This window comes from Peromyscus maniculatus, chromosome 18 (assembly GCF_049852395.1).
Source record: "Peromyscus maniculatus bairdii isolate BWxNUB_F1_BW_parent chromosome 18, HU_Pman_BW_mat_3.1, whole genome shotgun sequence".
Lineage (NCBI taxonomy): Eukaryota > Metazoa > Chordata > Mammalia > Rodentia > Cricetidae > Peromyscus > Peromyscus maniculatus.
In genome coordinates, this window is record NC_134869.1 from 28,073,064 (window position 1) to 28,094,446 (window position 21,383).

Below are 21,383 nucleotides of genomic sequence, written 5' to 3' on the forward strand. Positions count from 1 at the left end.
AAATCAAAGACAAATTTTTAACAACTAAGATATGTGTTGATTATTAAGTGAGGAGCCAATAAAGTTATAGAAAATTTGGGGATGATAATGAAATTTACATAATGACTTCTGTCCATACTGATTATTACATACTGTGATAAGTGATGAGATGACCTAACACCATACATGTACTGCGAGAGCGACATGTTGCAGTTTTCTCCAAATGTGCATGAACAGACCTTTCTCATCTCCATATTTCCTCTTCTTTCTCGTCAGTCCTAGGGTAACATCTCCAAAGGTCATTACCTTGTAGCTGATTTTACCGTGTTCTGTCTTTATTTGTCCTCAACGCATGTCCTCAAACCACCACTTTAACAGCAAACTTGATTTTTCTCATCTTATAATGACTTTTTGTTTTTGTAATATAGAGAGCCAAATTCTCAAGGTAGACTACAAAGGTTGGGTGAACATTGTCTTGCCCCTGCCGTGTTCTCCAGTTGCATGCCAAGGTTTGTCCTGCTCACATCAATGTTATCTTATTTTCTTGAATGGCCTCATCAACATCCACTTTTAAGGTCATGTCTTCATTTGGATTACTCAATTCTTGTTTTTCTCTTCTTTTTACCCAAACTTTAAATCCTGCTCAAATGATCATTTCTTCCCTAATCTTCTGGGCTAGATTCACATTGGGTTTTCCTTGTATTTCTTCCACAGAATACTATTTAGTTTTGTTTCCATACACTTAGATAATATTTATTAAACGCAACACTGCCTGTCACGTGTTTCTCTTCTGCCAAATTAGCTGACTCCATTATCCATGATTGGTGTTTACTTCATTTTATCACACTCTATCCTGATTCTTTTGCATGACAGCAATGTCAAGATGTATTGTCAATGAATGTGTTAAAGGAATAAATAGGTAAGTCTATGCCCAGTCCCTAAGTTTCAAAGGCTTATCATTCTAATGTTGTAAAAATGCTTTTGATGACTTTATGCAGTGCATATTATTTGTTTTAAAAGATATTGGTTAAACAAAGTTTTTAAAAGTTAGATAAATTAGTCAAAAATATGTAAGCTATTACAAGTGCTCAAATCTATTTAAAATTCTATGCTAGTGACATTTTTTTTTAAATTCTCAACAACTGGAATAGAGATACAAAAAGATAAAAGTAGTGCAAAACTCCATCAAAACACAATGAAAATATGTCTGGGACATGACAAGAAATTTGATTCACAATTAAGAAAACAAAGTGAAGTCTTTCTTATGTAAATTTGAAAGTGGAATGGTTCATGAAAACTCTACAGTTTATCTCATTTCCACAATCTAGGGTACACATATTTCCCATCATATAAAAAGATAAAATATTTGCATATAACATATATATACTTTCCTTTATACTTTAACTCTTTGTAGATAATTACTAAGTAAAATTGCAAAATCTAAATTTATATTTTATATCAATAATTACTTAACAATATATGTAATTTGAAATTATATTTAATTAATGCTGTATAGTGATTTAAAAATGGAAATCAGTGCCCCTCTCCCACTTTCCACCTCCTTGATCCTAAATTTAAACTCTGAAAAACCTATCATATAAAACAATTTTAGTATTTTCATTATTTATCAAATAGACCTTGATTTCATTCACAAATCTGACTAAGGTAGATCATTATTCTTTAATATAGACTACAAATCTGCAGTTACTTCTCCTTGGCCCATCTTTAAAGCTAAGTTTTATCTTTCGGCATCCTCTTACATGATGATTCCAGTGCCTTAGGAGCAGGGGTTGTGTATCCCATTTAGAGCTGTATGTCCCAGGGTCTCCTATTTTCTGTATGTTGGCCAGTTGTGGTTTTCTGCATTAATTACTACCTACCTCCAAAAGAAGATGATATAAATGGTAGTATTACGTGTGTGTGTGTGTGTGTGTGTGTGTGTGTGTGTGTGTATGTGTGTGTAGAAATAATCACAGAAAATGAGGTCATAAACCTGAAAGAGAGTAAAAGATATGGTGGGGTTGAAAGACAGGTAATTTGGGATGTCTTGGATGGAGGGAAAGGGAAGGGAGCAAGTGATGTAATTATATTTTAATTAAAAATGAAACAAAGAAGCTTCTTTAATTTGGTGAAACATGAATTAACAAATGAGTATAAAATAAGAACATGGGAGTCAATTTAACAGAATAATAGTTTTAGGCTCTCCTAGAAAGACTAATTAGCCATGATTTTCTGGCACAGTTTACAGTGTCAGGCATGAATTCTCACTTGTATATTAATTAGGACTTAAATTCAAGCAGGAAAATGGTTGGCTTCTCCCATAATATTTGTACCACTATTGCACCAGTGGATATATTTTGCCAGGTTGGCCATATGGTTCATACTTGAGTAAGACTGTTGAATTCTTCTCTAGTACCATGAAAGCAAGTAGCAGTGATGAAGTTACTATGTCAGCACCACCTTGATTTCTCCATATCCTATGACTCAAATGTGTGGTGTCTTAGTGCCTTACCATTAAGTACTGGAAGGTAATTAAGAGCAATGACAACAGTATCGAATACTTGAGGATGGAACTTTGTAGAACCTCAGTAATCAACAACTTGAAAGTGGTAACCCATGGTTGGCACAGGGAATTTTATTAGACAGCCAATGGTGTCTAGGAGAGGCACAATCATCCTCACTCCCCCCACTCCCACCAATTATAGGGTAACTCCATTCATTCTCCTTGATATATGGGTACACAAGTATTTTATGAAGACTGGATAGTAGTAGGTCTCCATAGGTAATTTTCAAAGGTCTTTAGTGTTAATCATCTTTCTTCTTACTGCCTTCTCTACCCTGTGTACCTTGGTTAGACCTTAATCTTCCACTCTGCCTCCTTTTAGTGGTTTGAGATGTAAGTTCTTAGCTGTTCCCGCTGCCATGTCTTCACTCTACCATCATGGTCTCTAAACCTCTGGACCCTTAGGACCAACTAAATGCTTTCTTCTTTAAGTTTTCCTTGCCATACTGTCTTATCACAGCTATAGGGAAGTAACTAATGCAGAAGTTGGTACCAGGAAGTGAGCTATATCTGTGACAAGCCTGGCCAAGCCCTTTTTTTTTTTTTTTGATAAATGTAGATAACTTAGGGATTTTTGAACTAAATTAGCATTTCAGTGTTGTAAGTGGAGCTTAATGGGACATCATACTAGAAGCTTGGAAGACAGTAGTGATGAGGGCTATGAGGACTGTAAAGGCCCAGTTGAAGGTTTTGTAAGTAAATTTTAGCAACTTGTCTACAGACCATTCTTATGATATTTTGGCAAAACAAACAAACAAACAAACAAAAAAACAACCATGTGGTTGCTTTCTGCCCTTGTCCTAAGAATTTCCCAGAGACTAAATTAGAAGGAAATGGACCAATTTCTTTGGCTGAGGTAATTTCAATCATAATATTGACTTTGTTGCGTGGTAAATATTAATCAATCATATGCTGGCCTACAATGAAAAAGAGCAAGTGAGGTAAAGAAAAAATATGAAATGCATGTACAGTTTAAAGGAAAAAAGAGTACCAGAAAATTAAGTGACGGAGCCAAGATTGATTATGAAAGAGATAAGAAAACTAAGGAGAGGTCTGATCTAGATCTACAATAGAATAAAGGGAAGCATGTCCTCAGGGCAAGACCAGACCTAGTTGAGATTTAGACTAAGGAGTTTTCTGCTCCTAAAACAACAAATGAAAGCTGATGTAAATGTGATTTAAATGGGTCAGGTTCCATCCAAGCAAGCAGCTGGACTGAACAGTGTCATCCATACTGTTTGGCTTTAGCGTCATAAGGATATATGACTAATGGGGTTGTGGAATCCTCCCCTTTTTAAGGAGAATCACCCAGGACAGGCCATATGTGGCAGGGTAGTCCCTGCATAAAGGCTCTGACAGCAAGATGTCTTAAGAGGCCATTGCATGGAGCTGTGGAAGTGAAGCCTGGATTGCACTAAAAATTGCAAAATGTTGGAGATGTCAGATCTCTGAGATATCTGCCAAGGAGAGCTTCAAACAGAAAGTGGAACCAGCCCAAGAGAGAGATGCATATTACAGGCAGCAGAGCCAGAAGAATGGAATCATCGCCTTCTCACATCAGACATGGGCTATAGGATCTGGAGTTTGCTCTGTTGGATTTATGTGTTGCTTCAGTCCAGTTCCTCACAACTCCCAGAGACCTCCATTTTGGAATGGTAATGTATATACTAGTGTGCTATTGTATGTCAAAGGTACATACTTTGCTTTTTTATTTTTACAGAGGTTACAGTATGATGGTGGTGAGGGAGTGGGAGGTGATGGTTTGAGTGAGAATAGACCCCGTAGGCTCATATGTTTTGATGCGTCATCCCCAGTTGATGGAACTGTTTGAAAAGGATTAGAAAGTTTGGCATTATTGGAGGAGTTTGGTTACTGGGGGTTGTCTTGGAGGTTTTGAAAGACTCAGGCCGATTCTACTGTGTTATCTGACTCCTGGTTTTGATTGGAGATGTGAGCTCTTTGCTACCATGCCTATACCCCCATCATCATGGAGTCTAACCTTCTAGAATCTTAAGCCTAATTAAACACTCTTTAAAAGTTGCCTTGGTCATGGTGTTTTATCAAAGCAATACAAAAGTAACTAATACATAAGCTGGCACAAAAATGGGTTTCATCCTCCTTTGGTTGAAATATGGCACAAATGGACCTTGACTAGTTTTCTGACTTCTATTTTTACTCCAAATAAAAGATACATATCCTAAATTTCAACCTAGTATTCATATATAGGGGCAAACATGCACGGTTTTTCTTTTGTGGTAAGGATTATACTGTTCAGAATGATTGTGCATGTTGCACATACTCTTCTTTTGCATATGTTATTATTTTCTCATATTGAATTAACATGATTTCCACATTGTTTTCTTTGAACAGCAATTCTCCCAATCCTCCCTTATAATGGTGCAGCTTTTGTAAGTTTATATATTCAATTATTACACATCTGTCTGTAGTTCACTGCTGATTATTATGTTTCTTCTATTTCTTCTAATCACCATTAATGCTTCTGGATTTTTGATAATTTATCAAGCTAGAACTTCCTAAACTAAGCTATTGCTCTATATATTTTCTCTGATTTCATTTCATTTTGTATTCATGATGCTTTCTGAGAAATATCTTAAATATAAACTTCTATAACTTTATTTTCTGTATAATTTTTTTTTATTTTGAGAGATATATTTTCTTTGAATTCCCTCTTTGTGACTGAGGCATCTCATTTTCATTTGTTGGACCTAATCTTATGTTACATCTATGAGAATATTCATGGTATTTTTTAAAGTTTTTTTGTGGTAGCATAGTAGTTGATTATTAATTTATTTTTTTCTCTGTAATCATGCTGTAAGTTTTGGCATTTGAAAATTGTCAGTAAAACACACATACACATACAAAACAAAAAAAGTGAGGACTATTATTAGAGAGCTTCAATTTAAGATGACCCACCTGGAAATTCCTGATGTTAATTAATAGTAAGAATGCTTCACATGTATAGATTTAAATCTCTAAGAATTCTATTATAGTCTCTTTTCTGGTCAATAACGATATGGTGTCATGAGCTCAATTTCTATACATATAAAACTCTCTCTACTGAAGCCTTAATTGTCAATATATGGGTGTTTAGAGCGAGCTCTCTGGGGATGTAATTTGTGTTGGATTAGATCACTGAATTAGTTAGTATTCTGTTGCTGTGATCAAACACCACAATTCAAAGCAACTTACGAGTTTATTTGCCTTTGGTTCTAAAGCAATAAGAGTCCATCATGGTAGGATGTGCAGGAGCAAGCAGCAGGCATGTTGGCAGTTTCAGGAAGCTAAGAGCTCACATCATGAAATGTAATCATGATCTAGAGATAGCAAACATTAAGTGGTGTGAAACTATAAATCCTCAAAGCCCACTCTCAGTGAAATGCTCCAGCAAGAATCTACCTTCCAAAGATTCTCCGACCTCCCCAAAGAGCGCTACCAACTGGAAAGCAAGTGTTTGGATATCTGAGCCTGTGGGTCTTATTCTAACAACCCCAGCCAAATAAGCAGGGCCCTTAATTGGTCTCATTTATTCTCCCCTCCCCTTCTCTCCCCTGATTTCCCCTCTCCTACTCTCCCCTGCCCCACTCCCCTCCCTGCCTCCATTTCCCTCCTCCATCCCATCCCATCCCCCTCTCTCTCTCTCTCTCTCTTTTTTTTTATCTTTCTTCCTCTCCCTATGCCCCTCTCCTTTCTCCCTTTTCCAAAAAGGCAACTGTTTTGAAAACAGAGAGACAACCATTGCCAGGAACTGAATTCAATAGAACGTAGATCTTGTACTTTCAGTATATAGAATTATGGAAAAATCAAGTCCTGATAAGACACTTGGTTTATGCCAATACGCTCCTACTCCCCCTGTAGCTTGATATTAAGTATGCATGTCTACGTTTCCGCTTAGTGTTACCAAAGTGACAAGAGCTGCAACAAAGCTTGGTGTTCTTGAGTTCAAAGACTGTGTTTACTCATAATTAAAATAAGCAAAAAGTTAAAATATAGCTCCATATCCAAGAGTCTGCAACTCAATGTAAATTTTATTTTAGATGACAATCCCTTCTTCAGATCCTTTCTTTCCTAACAGTTAGGTTAAAAAAAAAAAAAGGTTTGTAAACCAAAATTCTAATGCTACTTCATTTTTAATCCCATGCAAATACAAGCAGATTTTGGCTTATATAATCTCTTCTAAAAATAATGAAGATTTTTCATTTCTTGGAACATAAAAGTTTATCATGAAAATTCTAGTGGTTATAAAGATAAAACACTTGGTACAAAACATTATACAAACTGTAAATGACTGTTACAAAGAGAGCATTATATATTTATTATATTATTATAATACATTATAGAAAAACTATTATTCAGCATAGGATGGAAATAGTGAATTGTGTCCCAAGGTTGATAAAAGTCTTCCTAAATGATTGATTTCTGAGAGTACAAGAGGAAGCTATGCGAAAGGATTTTCTGGGTTGCCCAAGGACAACTATACAATGTGACAAAACAAACCACATGTTCAAAGACATCTGTGAGTATCTTTTAACCTAATCTAAATTTAGGGTCAGAATTATTTGTTTTTACTTACTCAGAAAACTATTTTCTGAAGATTTACTTTTTAATGATGAAAGCTATTTTATTTTCTCATCATAAATTTAAAAATAAAGTATTTTAAAGGCACAAATTTAGTATTGTCATGTCATGTTGCATGTGAACACTATTCTTGTCTTTTATACACACATGAAGTCAGGTCAAACTTGGCCAATGGTACATGTTTCTTCATAACTTTATGGTCTATGGCCCTACAAATACCAGCAGGGGATACCAGAGATGATATAAGATATTCACAATGTGGTAAGAATATAGTAATTCAAATTATAGTAATTATAGGAAACCAAGCTACTGACAAAAAACCCACATTTGCTAAATCTTTGTATCCATGTCTAGTCTGATTAATATTGTATTTTACTCCACAAAACAAGACTACCAGCATCTCTTAGCAGGATGTTTTCAGGATTTCTTTGCTTCCACATTCCCTGTGGTTAAATGATGGTCAATCTAAATGTTGGCAAATCTCTGTTAACTCTTAATACATAAACACCACACACTATTAGCAAGTATTTTATATACAGCTTTGGAAACACAAGACCTAGTCTAAAACAATCTGCATAATATGATTTTGTGCTCTAACCTGTCATTAAGATGGAGAAAGCGGAGGAAAATGCTTGTAATCATAAGGCAAAAAATCCCACAAAAGAAGATGGTTTGATTAGAATGCTCTGAAGTAAAAATTATAAACATTAAGGTTTTTCAAATGTCTTCATTACTTGAAAATTTAATACAAAATATTTAAGCATTTATGACATATAGGAACATATGGTATCTGTAAATCTTCTATTTTACAAGAGGACAAACAGGATTCATGTTTGTGATGACAGCGCCATACTGGGATTTAAGAAAACTTGGCTTTAAAAATCAAGTAAAATTGTTCCAGGGAATGAAGAAATAAGACTTAAAACTGTCTTCCTGAGAAAGTTGTCAGGCTAGACCCAATTTTTTCCAGCTTGATTTTTTTCCCCCTGGCTAATCCCAGAATTCTAAATTTGCTTTAGCTTTAGAAGTAGCAAATTTGGAAGTTCAGTAGATGAGGGTAGGGAAGGAATTTCATTTATGTATAAATATAGATGAGCATACATGAGGCAAGAATACATTGTTCATTTTGCGGCTGTGTGTGAAGGTTCCTAAATATCTGAAAATGAACAGACATGAAGTAAAATATTGCCATTCATTATCATGAAACCACAGTCAAATAGATTTGGTTCTCAATAAGGTAATATCATAATGTCAATGTTAGTAGCTAACTTCAGCATAAACATCAAATATTTATTTCAATGATAGTAAAAAAAAACCCAACTTCATTTATATTGGTGCCAACAAGGACACAAAATTAAAAATGAAATTCACCATCAGTTTCCTCGAGTTTTGCATAACCTACTATAGTAGTGTTTATTTTTACTCAGAATTTTAACTCTAAAGTGTGCAAATTTCAGAGTTACCCTAAAATCTTCTTCTTCAAAATGTGCATTGTGTTTTGACTTTCCTAGCTTTGATTTTATGAAGAAATCAGCTCCTTTTTCAGGCTCTTACTCTTTATATGACTTTGGACAAGTTATTGATCAAGTCCTCAAAATCATGAATTCCTCACTTCTAAGAATTGGACAGTTATCATACATGTATGTATCATAGTCTCTGACAGAGATTAAGCCCATAGTCCTTAATAATAAATGCAAATTTTAAGCAATAAAAAGCTATTAATTGAGAGTTGATTAATATTGCCAATAATTTCAGGTTCTGGCTACGTACTATGTAATTATGATATGTATGTATGTGCTTTATGATAGGATCTCAGGTTGTACTGTCACCACTCACAAAAGTATGTATAATTAACCAGTTTTATGAATACAAATTAATGACTCAGCAATTAAGCATATTTTACAAAGAACTGAAGTTCAGCTCCCTTCTGACTCCACCTCCAGAATGCAAAACATTATCCTTAACTTTGTGGGCACTTGCGTGCGTGTGCGCGCATGCGCGCGCGCGCACACACACACACACACACAATTAAAAATAGTAAAAAATAAGCCTTAAAAACTAAAAGTAATTAAAATAAAACTAAATGTATAATACAAATTGACACAAAATAGTAAATTAGCAGAAGTCAGCCTCCTGAAGAGCATATAGATAGTAGCCAGGAAAGTTGGAATTCAAACTGTTATGACCAAATGGTATTTATCTCTGTGATGCACAATTATTGTGACACATGAATCTCAATAAACTTATTCTTAATAGTGAAAATTTGAAAACTTTTCCCCTAAGATAATAGAATAAAAAGATAACTAATCCAACTACAGAGTACTGGTAGTTTTATCTGGAAGAATTAGGCAAAACAAAGATATAAAAGGCATTATAATATGTGAGGAAGTAAAACTGTCTCTATTTGTTGACATGATAGTCTTATCTAGTCTACTACCCCAAAAATCCTTGTGTTATTTGATCAGTGAATTCAGTAGAGCAACAAAAAACAAAACATGAGTAGTTTTTCTATATATTTATAAAATGTACACATTTATAAAACTCACAAATGAAATTAAACCAACAACTTAATGACAAAGGCAACAACAATAAAATCCTTGTATACAAATTTAATTGAAGAAGGAAAAAAGAACTTGATATTGAATAATACCAAACACACAAGAAACAAACTGGCAACTGAAGAAACATTTAGAAAATGAAAAGCCAACCCAGGCTAAAGGGCTGTAAGTTACTTTTTGCTTACATCTTCATACAAGACTTTTCAACAGATTCAATGTAATTGTATCAAAATTCCAAGGTTGTTATTCACATAAATGGAATAAAATTATTAAATTTGCATGGAACCACAAAAGAGCTAAAACCATCATGAGCTTAGAAAGCAAAACTTAAGGCACCAAATTCCCTTATTTCAAAACTTATTAGAAAATGACTGTCAGCAAACGGCATAATGTGGACATGGAGACAGACACATGAGCCAGCGGAAAACTCAGAAGCCAACCCACATTTATGCTTAGTCTCATTTCTGCACGTAAGTCTCAAGAAAATACAATGTGGAATGAATAATTTCTTCTATAAATTGAAACGACCACTACAAAAAATAGGGAGGGAACTCAAAGACAATGACTCAGGCAGTGGCTTAAAATACATACTATAATAATCTATCTATCTATCTATCTATCTATCTATCTATCTATCTATCTATCTATCTATCTATCTATTTATCTATCTATCTATCCATCCCTCCCTCCCTCTCCCTACTTCCCTCCTTCACTCTCTTTCTTTCTTTCCCTTTCTATCATCTATCTATCATTTGTCTATCTATATCTGACTATCATCTATCTACCTACCCATTCATCTATCTAAAAAAAGGACATACAAATGACCAATATGTATATGAAAGCTGTTCAGAATCACTAACATAAGGACAATGAAAACCATAATGAAATATTATGTATTTTAGTTAGATATTATTACAAAAACAGAAGACAAAAAGCCATCATGTGGAGAAAATGGAACAGATATACATGGTTAAAGCAATATAAATTAGTACAAGCTATTATTTAAAAACACTATGGAAATTCCTCAGAGAACTCAATATAGAAGTACCATTTGATCTAGTAATTTCACCACTGAAAAAATATTCAAAGGGAATGAAGACAGTATGTTTGAGATATCTGTAATTCTGTGTTTATTTCGTTATTTGTAGTCATCAAAATGTGTAAATAAATGCAGTGTTTATTAAAACATGAACGGGTAAAGAAAATATAGTATACATATACAAAGAAATATTATTCAGTCTTCAGGATGGTGAAGGAAATCCCATTATTGTGACAACGTGAATGAATTAGAAGGAAATTAGTGTAAGTAGCATAATACAGTATGAAAAAGGCAAATGACTCATCATGTATCATATGTGGAATCTGGAAATGTTGACCTTATGAATATAGAGAGTAGGATAGCTGTTACCAGAACTCAAGGTAGGGAGAGTAAAGGGAATGGGGAGCTGCTGATCAAGATCTGGACAAGAAAAATAGGTGTTGAGTTCCCCCATACAGCAAAAATACTATGGAAGATAATGATGCCTTGTCTGCTTCAGAATAGCTAATGGTACAATGTAAATGTTTCACCATAAAAATTATAGGTAGTTGAAAAAAATGCGTGTTTCTTAGCTAAATTTAATTATTCCATGTGATATTCTTATACAAAATACCACATTGTTCCTCATAATTTCGTATAATCGTGATTTATCAATGGGTATAATATTAAAAGGAATAAAATAACTTACAATAGGAACTATCCAGGATAGTGACATGAGCATCCATATACCATTTTCTACTGACTGAACCTGAAAATCTCTTTTATAAAACAGTTTAATGAATGCCATACTATAAGTAATTAAATATACATGTTTTAATTTGCTGTTTATTTATAGCTTTAAGTAATTATTTTGGTTGTGAGCCTAGCCTTTAACGGCTGAGCTATCCCTCCAGCCCAGCTTTAAGTAATTAAAGCATATAGTTGAAACAGCTTATTTTTTTTAAAAGATTTAAGCTGTGTTGGACAAATTGTGGCATACACACTTATAACACTGTTTCCTCTTAAGTCACTGACAAATATTGAAGCGTGATTTCAGTATTCTTAACATCACTTAAAACAAAACAAAACCAATTTTTTTTTCAGAGACTTTCAAGGGAATATAGAGTTTTGATTTTCAAGGCAAGATTAGATATTTAAACCCAAGTGAGAATTATATGTGATAAGAGAGGTGAAAAATATGTACCTAATAATCAATCAATCAAGCAAGCAAACCCATAATAGATCTCCATAATCGTTAGGCCCTCAGTCCTATAGGAAGAACCAAATAATATCTGACACATGGCATACTTTTGGTTACCCTGCATACAGATGAGGTCAAAATCTAGCCTTGACTAGGATTAAGTTAAAAATTTTCTATATTTCCACAAACATGGCAAACTATTTATATAGGTATTTTATGAAAATGGACTGATAAATGTTAAGGTTTTTACACTGTGCTACTTAATATAATTAATTCCCTACCAAATATTCCTCAGGTGTAACCATATTTTTCATGTGGACATCTTCATTTGTCTATTGACATCCGGAAAAAAGGCCATAATAATAATCAAAACATTTAATATAATTTGTAAGACGCATGACATTTCACATGGTCATGACTGCAAAATTGAAAAAGAATGTTTTTCTATAACTCATACAATGTTACTATAAAATAAATTAGAATTATAGAATCAATACTCAAATAATACTATGATCTAATTTGAGGAAACTCAAAAAATTATAAAACAATGCTGGCATACCTTAGTTCTGAGATACTATTCCACATGGAGTTATTTAATCTAAACATATAGCAAATTTAATTTTGATTTCTCTCATTGAGTGGTGGTTCAAATTCCCACTATTAATTTTATTTCATTTTTTCTTAAGGGAAAATAAGTTCTAACCTTCGAAAACTAAAAGATAATGATGGTTACATTAACCGTAAGATTAATTGAATTTTTTGTCTTAAAAATATAGTGTATAACATGCAAATTGTATCTTTCAAAATGCACCAATGACTGGGCCATTGCAGTTGTTCAGCCTGCTACATTAACCTTTTCTCTGCATAATGGAACCTATGCCTAGGTGCAGGTTGAGTTCAGAGCAGCAATTAAGACAACATGGGGTTCAACCAGGAAATCAAGTCTTTCATCTTTAACACTTCTTTACAAAAAGAGACATGTTAACATTTCCATTGGAAATTTTCTTTCATGTAGAACCATTATTGTCAAGTCCATTCCTTAAAATCAAACCCCTTAAAACAACCACAAGAACTATTACCTACTAGTTAGAAAATCTATCTGTCTGTCTATCTCTTTCTGTCTATCATCTATCTATCTATCTATCTATCTATCTATCTATCTATCTATCTATCTATCTATCTATCTATCTATCTATCTATCTACATAATACTCATTCAATATACTAAAGGGAGTTCCAAATATTTAGGAGGATTCCAAAACAATACATAGAACACCAAAACAAATACACTTCACATGGGAGAAAGAAAACTAAAAACAATTTTGGTGATACAGCTTATGTCCAACAACTGCACTCTACAGAACATTTTATGTATCTATTGTGAACTTTTCTTAGCCTATCTATTACTAATATAATATATTATATTAGCATAGTTAGAAAAACATGTTGTTCCCATGTAATCCCGTGGTAAGAAAGTGAGAAAACACTGGAACATTTTAAGATAGAGTTCTTCTTTCTAAATGTCCAAGTCATCTAAATTAAATGTCTCTTTCTTCTAGGTATTTCCTCTCTATGGGAAGGATGTCTCAATTCTACAGGGAAAGGTTATCTTTGGAGTTGATACTAATCATATCACAATTGCTATTTTTATTTATAAAAATAGTGAACTACTAGTTAACAGTATCACCAGAAAAAGAATGCTGTTTGAAAGTCCCTGTTTATTTTATTTTGGGAAACATAATTTAATTATATTAAAATATTCTCTAAAATATTGAGGTTTTTATTTTTAATTTTATGTGTAGGGATAATTTTGATTGCATGTGGTCTATGTACTTGTGAGTCTCCAAGTCGATTCTTGGATTTGAATCCAGGTCCTATTAAAGAGTAGCCACTGCTTTTAATCAATGAGCCATCTCTCCAGGCCCAGTACTGAGTTATACCCTTAATGGGCACTACATTTTGAAATTGTCTTACCATGAAAAATTGAAACTATTAAGACAATAGAATGAACACACATACCATAAAAATACATACATGACATATTCTGTTCATGCAATAAACTCAATGAACTGCCCCACCTGCTTTATATATCTTTTTAAATATGTGTTAGTTGATACAGACTTTTGACAAAACTCCAGATATATGTCTTCTAACCAAACACACTTTAATATGTCTCTCTATTTCACAATAATTTAGTGACTTCTAAATCATAATGAAATGCAAATTACAATGAACCTATTCTTAATCAGGATATTAGTGACGTATGCATTTTAAGATTTATTACATAAAACATACAGAAGACAATAGTTACTTTCCATTTAAAAATATGCCTCTTTTACTCTGTTATAGATAATTATTGGGAAGCATGGGTAGAATAAATTATAAAAATGTTAGTACTACAAATAGGTATGAAACTGGTAAGTCACATTGTGGTTCTGTTTAATAATACAAGTCTATAATTCTTTGGTATGATGAAATCAGAAATGTAACCTCTTAACTAGAAAACCTTCAATTCTGAAAGCAACTGAGAAAATTTTCACCATTGAAAATATTTTAAATAACAGAGTATAGCTTGCACTGTTTAATGACATTTGAACATACTAACTATAAGTATATTATAATATGTGATCAGTATCACTAATTGAAACTAATATACTTTTCACCTGTTAAAATTTATTTTTATATTAAAACTGATGATATAATATTACATGGTTATTTATACAAAAAATGGAAGGCATTTAAAATCCAGATAAACACTAATACAAATAAAAAATATACTAATATATCAACAAAGTATAGAGTTTTTATTTTAATAATTATAATAATTCTTCTTCAAGGCTATTCTACACACATATATAAATATGTATGTATATTTCATATATGCAATTTGGGTTTTATGAGGACTGAAATCATTTTAATAACTTATTTCTATCCTTACAGACCTTTTAAATCTTTCTGTATCTTTCATTAAACCTTACCTTCAAAGTAACCATCTCTCCTGAGCAGTGTCTTCTTCGATGGCTTTGTAACAGAAACTTCATTATTGTTTTTTTTGAATAATGCTAGTCGCACAGAGGGGTCTAGAGAAGGAAGATAAGAAAGACCAGCTCTTGGTTACTCCTTATCTAACACGATCATGTGTTTCCATTATGCTGGTATTAACAATTATGTACATTCCATTGGGTCTCTGAAATTGCTGAGGCCTTCTTAAGCTAGATAATGTAAAAGAAAAGGGCCCAACATTTATACATTCTTAGATATATGATCAAACATATCACCCGCCTTTAGTATAATATCAGAAATTTTAATATTATGAAAATTTGAACAGACATACTTTTGCCAGTTGGCATCATCTTTTTATTTGGGAGTCATGCTACCAATATTTTAGTTTCTTTTCTAATGTTTTTCCTCAAATTAGAAAAAGCTGTTGATTAACAGGGAAGATAATATACTCACTATATTCTCACTAAACTATACAGAGAACACACGTTTGAGATGGAAGCAAGACAGAAAAGAAACAGATTACTAGAAAATGTTGATTTCATGTGAAAAAGTGGTGGTGTCCCTTCTATACTAATGTACACACAGAACAAAAAAATATGAATTTTTCTATATTTTAAAGTTAGAAATATAATTAACCTATCATATTACAGAGTGAGTCACTGTGAATGTAAGGCATTTTCTTATGAATGCAATTTCTTATTAACAACAAATGATTTTATAGAATGTGAGATGGGATTTGGCCCTGCAGTACTTAGAAGTTTTGCCTAAAGACTGAGAAGGCAGTGATGTCAGCACTAGGGGATGAAAGTTAGTGGGAAAGTTAGTACTTTTGGTATGGTTACATAAAAATCACCTTTTCGGCGTGACACTTTCTTTTTTAATTATCTTTAATTATCTTCTATTATTTGAAAAAAGTCTAGGAGAGTAAGAACCTTGGTTAACGTCTAGTGTAACAGATTTAAAAATATCAAAGAGAAAAGAAAAGACTTTACACATCCAAGATACTTAAGTACATTTATAGTTTAATACTAAAGTAGTAAGTTCCGGACTGTACACTGAGTGAAAGAAATGCATCTGTGGAAGCATGCTCTGTGATGAGTAACCTGGAACTCCCAGTAGTCTTCTAGCAGTAACTGAGCCCCCTTAAGACTCATTTTTTTTTGTGTCTCACAAACACTATATTGATCATGTCTACAGAAACAATCTTTCTATGTTTGGCTCCTTTCTGTGGTATCTGTGCCCCAAGGTATTACAGTCATTGTAAGTTCCTACAAAAACCTCCCTAGAAATTAGCAATCATAATAAATGTATAGCCACACCATAGTACAGGTAAGATGCTATATAAGCCATCCACATATCTAGGGATATGTCAAAAGAAACATGTCAATTAGGGTAAGTATAATTCCATAATCTTATATTACAAACTGTGGTAAATGGTAAATGGTTGTGGTTTGTCATGATCATGTTTGGACTCTCTCAGTGTTCTTTCTTGTTGTATTCTTATTAGATCTATGTTGCTTTCAGAAGGATGATGTTATAACTCTATGTAACTGGGTTAGATATCAGTTCGAACTTTTACTACTTGTGTGAATGTGAAAACACTGCTCTCCCAATCTGTCTCTTTCCAAATTGAACAATAGTGACTTTCCATGTGAGAGGTGAAATTGTGGGAAATGGTTCATGCTCACTCAGCAAATGACACAAACAAATATAAGTCAATGCAAATCATAGCAACATTGCCAAATAATTATGTTCTTGGCAAATACCTTGAATATAGGAAATGGATAGATCCAACAGTGGCTAGCTTTTATTCCAATGAACAAAATATTGTGGACAAAAACATGAGTCGGTGCCTTATTTGGAACTTCCTTGGAAAAGTAGCACTCTCCCTCTGTATGAATTCATGTGTGAAGCAGGGGTATCAATAGCACTTCCCTCATACTGTTATCCAGAGCCAGTCGCTTAACACACATAAACTATTTAGAATTCATGTCTGACAAAATTTACTCATGAAAATAATTTTATTTATCTTAAGCATATGCAGAGTACTACTACATTATAAATATCCTTTTAGTTTCAGAACACTTTGATTGCATCACCTTAAATTGATTCAAAAGTTCATTTAAATTTCAAAGGGATAATGATAAGGAGAAAGAAATATGGTGATTTAACAGGGGAAAAATAAATGGATACTAATAGTCCCTAGATATAACACAATGAATAAAATAACATTTTAAGGCTTAGGAAATGCATAGTCATGTAGGGAAATCACGAAAAAGGGATACTGTAAAGAGAATAGCTTATGGATCATTTTGTGTACATTGTACAGTGGGCCAGAACCCAGGCCCACCTTTTACTCGTTGCAGAGACATGAGCAAACTGATCTTGTACTCTGTCCAATGTTTCCAACATTGACTTTGACTATGACAGGTGACACAGTGTGTGTGTAATGTCCAAACTACATGCTCACATAAGTATAGGCACTCAATAAATGCCACAAGCAAATGTAAGTCAGCACAAATAATGGCAACATTTCTAAATTATTAAATTACTGGAAAATGCCTTTAATCATTCATAGAATAAGGTAGGTCATCCAGAGAATAGATAGATGGATTCAACATTGTTCACTTTTAAAGTCTGGTTTTCTCATTAAGTATACTTGGGTAATTATTGTTACTTTAAAAAGTTCTTTCTCTTTCCTAGTATGCCTTGCCAGTGTAAAAAATTAAATTAACTATACCTTTAAACATATCTAAAGAGACTTTCAGTTATGAGAACCAAATTCATTTATACATTTGACTCCATACATGATGCTTTGAAACCATTATCTCATTAAGGTAAAATAATTTGAGTCAATTCATAAAGTTTCTGTGACAATATCTATCACCTACATAATCCTTCTGTTTCTGTAGTCTCAGTTGTGACTTATTACCTCAATGTCATTCTTCTTGTACAAATTATCATAAAATGCAGTTATTGTGACTTTTTTTGAAAGACAGGGTCTCAAACAGTCTAGGTAGGCTGGTCTCAAACTTTTAGGATAGCCTTTAACTTCCACCTCCCTGCCTCTACCTTCTAAGGGGATTTCAACCATGCACCACCATGCCCAATTTTTGTAAGCTTCCAGGGGCTGAAACCAGGGCTTGCAGTATGATGACAACATTCTTCAAACTGAACGACTGTACTAGTTACTTTTCTATTTCTGTAATAAAACACCTAGACCCCAAACCAACATTGAAAAGAGAGTTTATTTTAGCTTATGGTTGCTGAGGGATAAGAGTCCATGATGGCTGAGCAGAGTCTTAGCAACAAACAGCAGCCATGGCCAGAAGAACAGGAAGCTGAGAGCTCACATCTTGAACCAAAAGCACAAAGCAGCCAGAGCAAACTGAAAGCAGAAATGTATTTAAATCACATCCTGCCCCATGTGCTTCCTCTATCTCCTAAACCTCCTCCAAACAGTGTTACCAACTAGCGACCGAGTGTTCAAATGCTTGAGACTATGGGGGACAGTTCTAATTTGAGGCACTACATTCAACTCCCTGGCTCTAGTCTTATTATGGCCATAACATAATGTGAATTTCATAAATTCAACTTCAAATGTTTTCACAGTCTTTTACAGTCTTAGCACTGTCTGAAAAATCTAAAGTCTCTTCCATTAACTCAAGGCAATCTCTTAGTTGTAACTTCTTGTAAAATAAAAATGCAATTTACATACTTCCATCATACCATGGCACAGAATATATATTACCATTCCAAAAAAGTGGAGTATGAGCCTATCAAAGAAATACTGGAGTAAAGCAAAACTAGAACCTAGCTAGGCAAAGACCAAATCCTGTAGCTCCATGTCTCATGTCTACTACTTTAATTTCTAAGAGCTAGGTGCTCTTTCCACCAAGATTTCCTTCCTATAATATGCATCTCTCTCTGGCTGGCTCTGCTCCCTCTATACAGCACTCCTTGGCAGATATCACACAGCTAACATCTTGGGTATTCACTGAAGTCTAGGTTTCATGCATACACTCACAAAATGGGCTTTTGCCTTCTCTGGCCCTTCACACAGGAACTCCTCTGTCACATGTTGCATGCTCTTATCAGCTCTCAGAAAACAGGAAGTGAGAATCTATTCTTCCTTTACTCTTGCATCGATCATGACTCTAAAGCCAGCATCACACAGAAAACACTGCTAAGTTTGACTTGGGATGGACTTTGGCCCTCTTGAACCACATTAGCACCAATTTTATTTGCATATATATGTGTATTATCAACTAATTTAAATTTAACTTCCATTATATAAATCCATAGTTTATTAAAGACTCACAAATTCATAAGTATGTCCTTCTTTAATGTAATTTTAATGTAATTTATTGTCGAGTCAGGTGCCAAACATATTAGTAGACTCTGGGAATGTAATGCAAAGTAGAGATTGGACTTCTTACCATTCAAAATGAATACTATTATTGCTTTTGAAAGCACAACAAATTAGTGTTTGACTAAAATTCTTATTGATTCTTTCTAGGACTCTTTGAGGTAAATAAAATAAATCTTAAGGAAATCTCATTTTGCTGAACTTTTGTCAATATTGGTCATTCTTGATCCATCTCACTTAAAAGTTCCTTAGCTATATTATTATTTTGGAAACTCCTTTCTGACAACCTATGAACAGCTCAAAACGCAGAAAATGAGTCTGTCCAAATTTTCTACATTACTTAATTCTTGTATATGATTTAGTGGTACGAACTGGCTTAAGCTATTTCTCATGGAAATAAAACCAACAAATACCTACTGCCCGAGAATTGTATGCTTGACACTAGTAGGTGGTAAAAGAGCTGATGAATCATCTTTATCCTTCTGTGTCATGCTTCTTTCAAAAATAAGTTAACCTGTTTTGTTTCATCGTGTTTTTTCCTTTTCTTTAATTACAAAAGCTTAAATTCAACATACATAAATTTGATAAATACAAAGAAAAATATATTTTGTCTTCATTTTATATTTCCTACCCTTATACTTTGCCAGCTCGTAGGCACCCAACTCCTTCTACTTGGAGCTTCTAAGGAGTGGTAGGCATCAAAACCAGCCACCCACTCCTTTTCCTCAGCCCGCTTGTCTAGTCTTACTCCCAAATATGCTCACTACCCTCAGGTTATTGACCCTGCATGTTTTCAATAGACCAGGGAACTCTCACTTTACATATGATGTTCTTCATCGCAGTGCTGAATCTTAAACTTCCCCTCAGTGTCTGATAACTCCAAATCTGATCGCCAAATTCTGAAATCACTTTTGTGCCTCCTTCAGTGGGTCAACAGAACAAACAAACAGACAGACAATGAGCAAAACAGGACTAGTCACTATTGTTTCTAGCTGATGTCAATCATCATAAGGGAAAAAACAATTACTAAGGCAAACAACAACAACCATAATTCAAACATAAACTGAGTAAACCATGATAATGACAACGTCACAAAACTTTAAACTTCCTCTCAAGACTGCCAAGCCATTCAGCCATAATCTTCCCATTCTTCTCTCTTCAGCTTCTCTTTATTTTTTTTCCTATGCAAAGGATACTCTGTATCAAAGAAGTAAGACGAAACAAACCAGACCTGGGTGCAAGGCCTGTAAACTCAGCTACACAGGACACTGGGTCCCACCGCTCCTTGGAGCAGATGGCTTTGTTTATGCCAGCAGATTTCATCAGCACTGGGGCTTCCCTCAGAGCTGTCCGCACTCTTCCTCGGCTGTGTTTCGTGATTAATCAGTTCCCTCAGCAGTTTTCTTCCTCTATCGGCAACTGATTTCATTAACCGCGCTACCTTCTCAAGTCACCGGACTTTCTGCACTTGCCGTGTTTGCATTTTCACATTAAATGAAAACTGTTGATTCATATTCCTTGGCTAATGAAAGTATGTAAAAGATACAAACAGGAAATATTAAGCGCTTTCTCCAGACCAGGTATTTTCTATTTTTCATGAATGATATTTAATGCTTCTGTACTCCATGTGTGTACATGGCTTCCTTGAGGATCACCGCTCTGTTAGAACAGAGAATACTGTTGACTCCATGTGATTAATAGACCACCCCCCCCCCTCTCTCTCTCTCTCCTTTCTCTTTCCCCTCTCTCTTTCTCACTCCTCTCTTTTCTCTCTCCCCCTCTCTCTTTCTCTGTCCTCTCCTTTTCTTTCTCTCTCCTCTCTGTCTCTGTCTCTGTCTATTTCTGTTCTCTCTCTCTCTCTCCTCTCTCTCTCTCTCTCTCTCTCTCTCTCTCTCTCTCTCTCTCTCATACACACACACACACACACACACACACACACACACACACACACACTGCTCTCCTTAGCCAGCAGAATTAGTGAGTTTACAGCACTTTTGTGGACAATACTGCCCTCTCATGGCTTCAAATTTTCTCATTGGCAAGTTTTCCGCATAAGATGTGCTGAATATCTCCATTAATATTTATTTTTTCTAGGAA

The 21,383-nt window shown here is 34.1% G+C and overlaps 1 protein-coding gene across 7 annotated transcripts in view; it reads right to left on the reverse strand.

Annotated features, from left to right (window-relative positions):
• Lrriq1 (leucine rich repeats and IQ motif containing 1) overlaps nucleotides 1–21,383 on the reverse strand; it is a 188,681-nt gene that overhangs the window by 69,546 nt on the left and 97,752 nt on the right. For all 7 annotated transcript variants that reach the window (XM_076553850.1, XM_076553849.1, XM_042263248.2 and 4 more), the window contains one exon: nucleotides 14,893–14,994. In XM_076553850.1, the coding sequence (XP_076409965.1) occupies nucleotides 14,893–14,994 (102 nt within the window). The remainder of the gene's footprint in view (nucleotides 1–14,892; nucleotides 14,995–21,383) is intronic.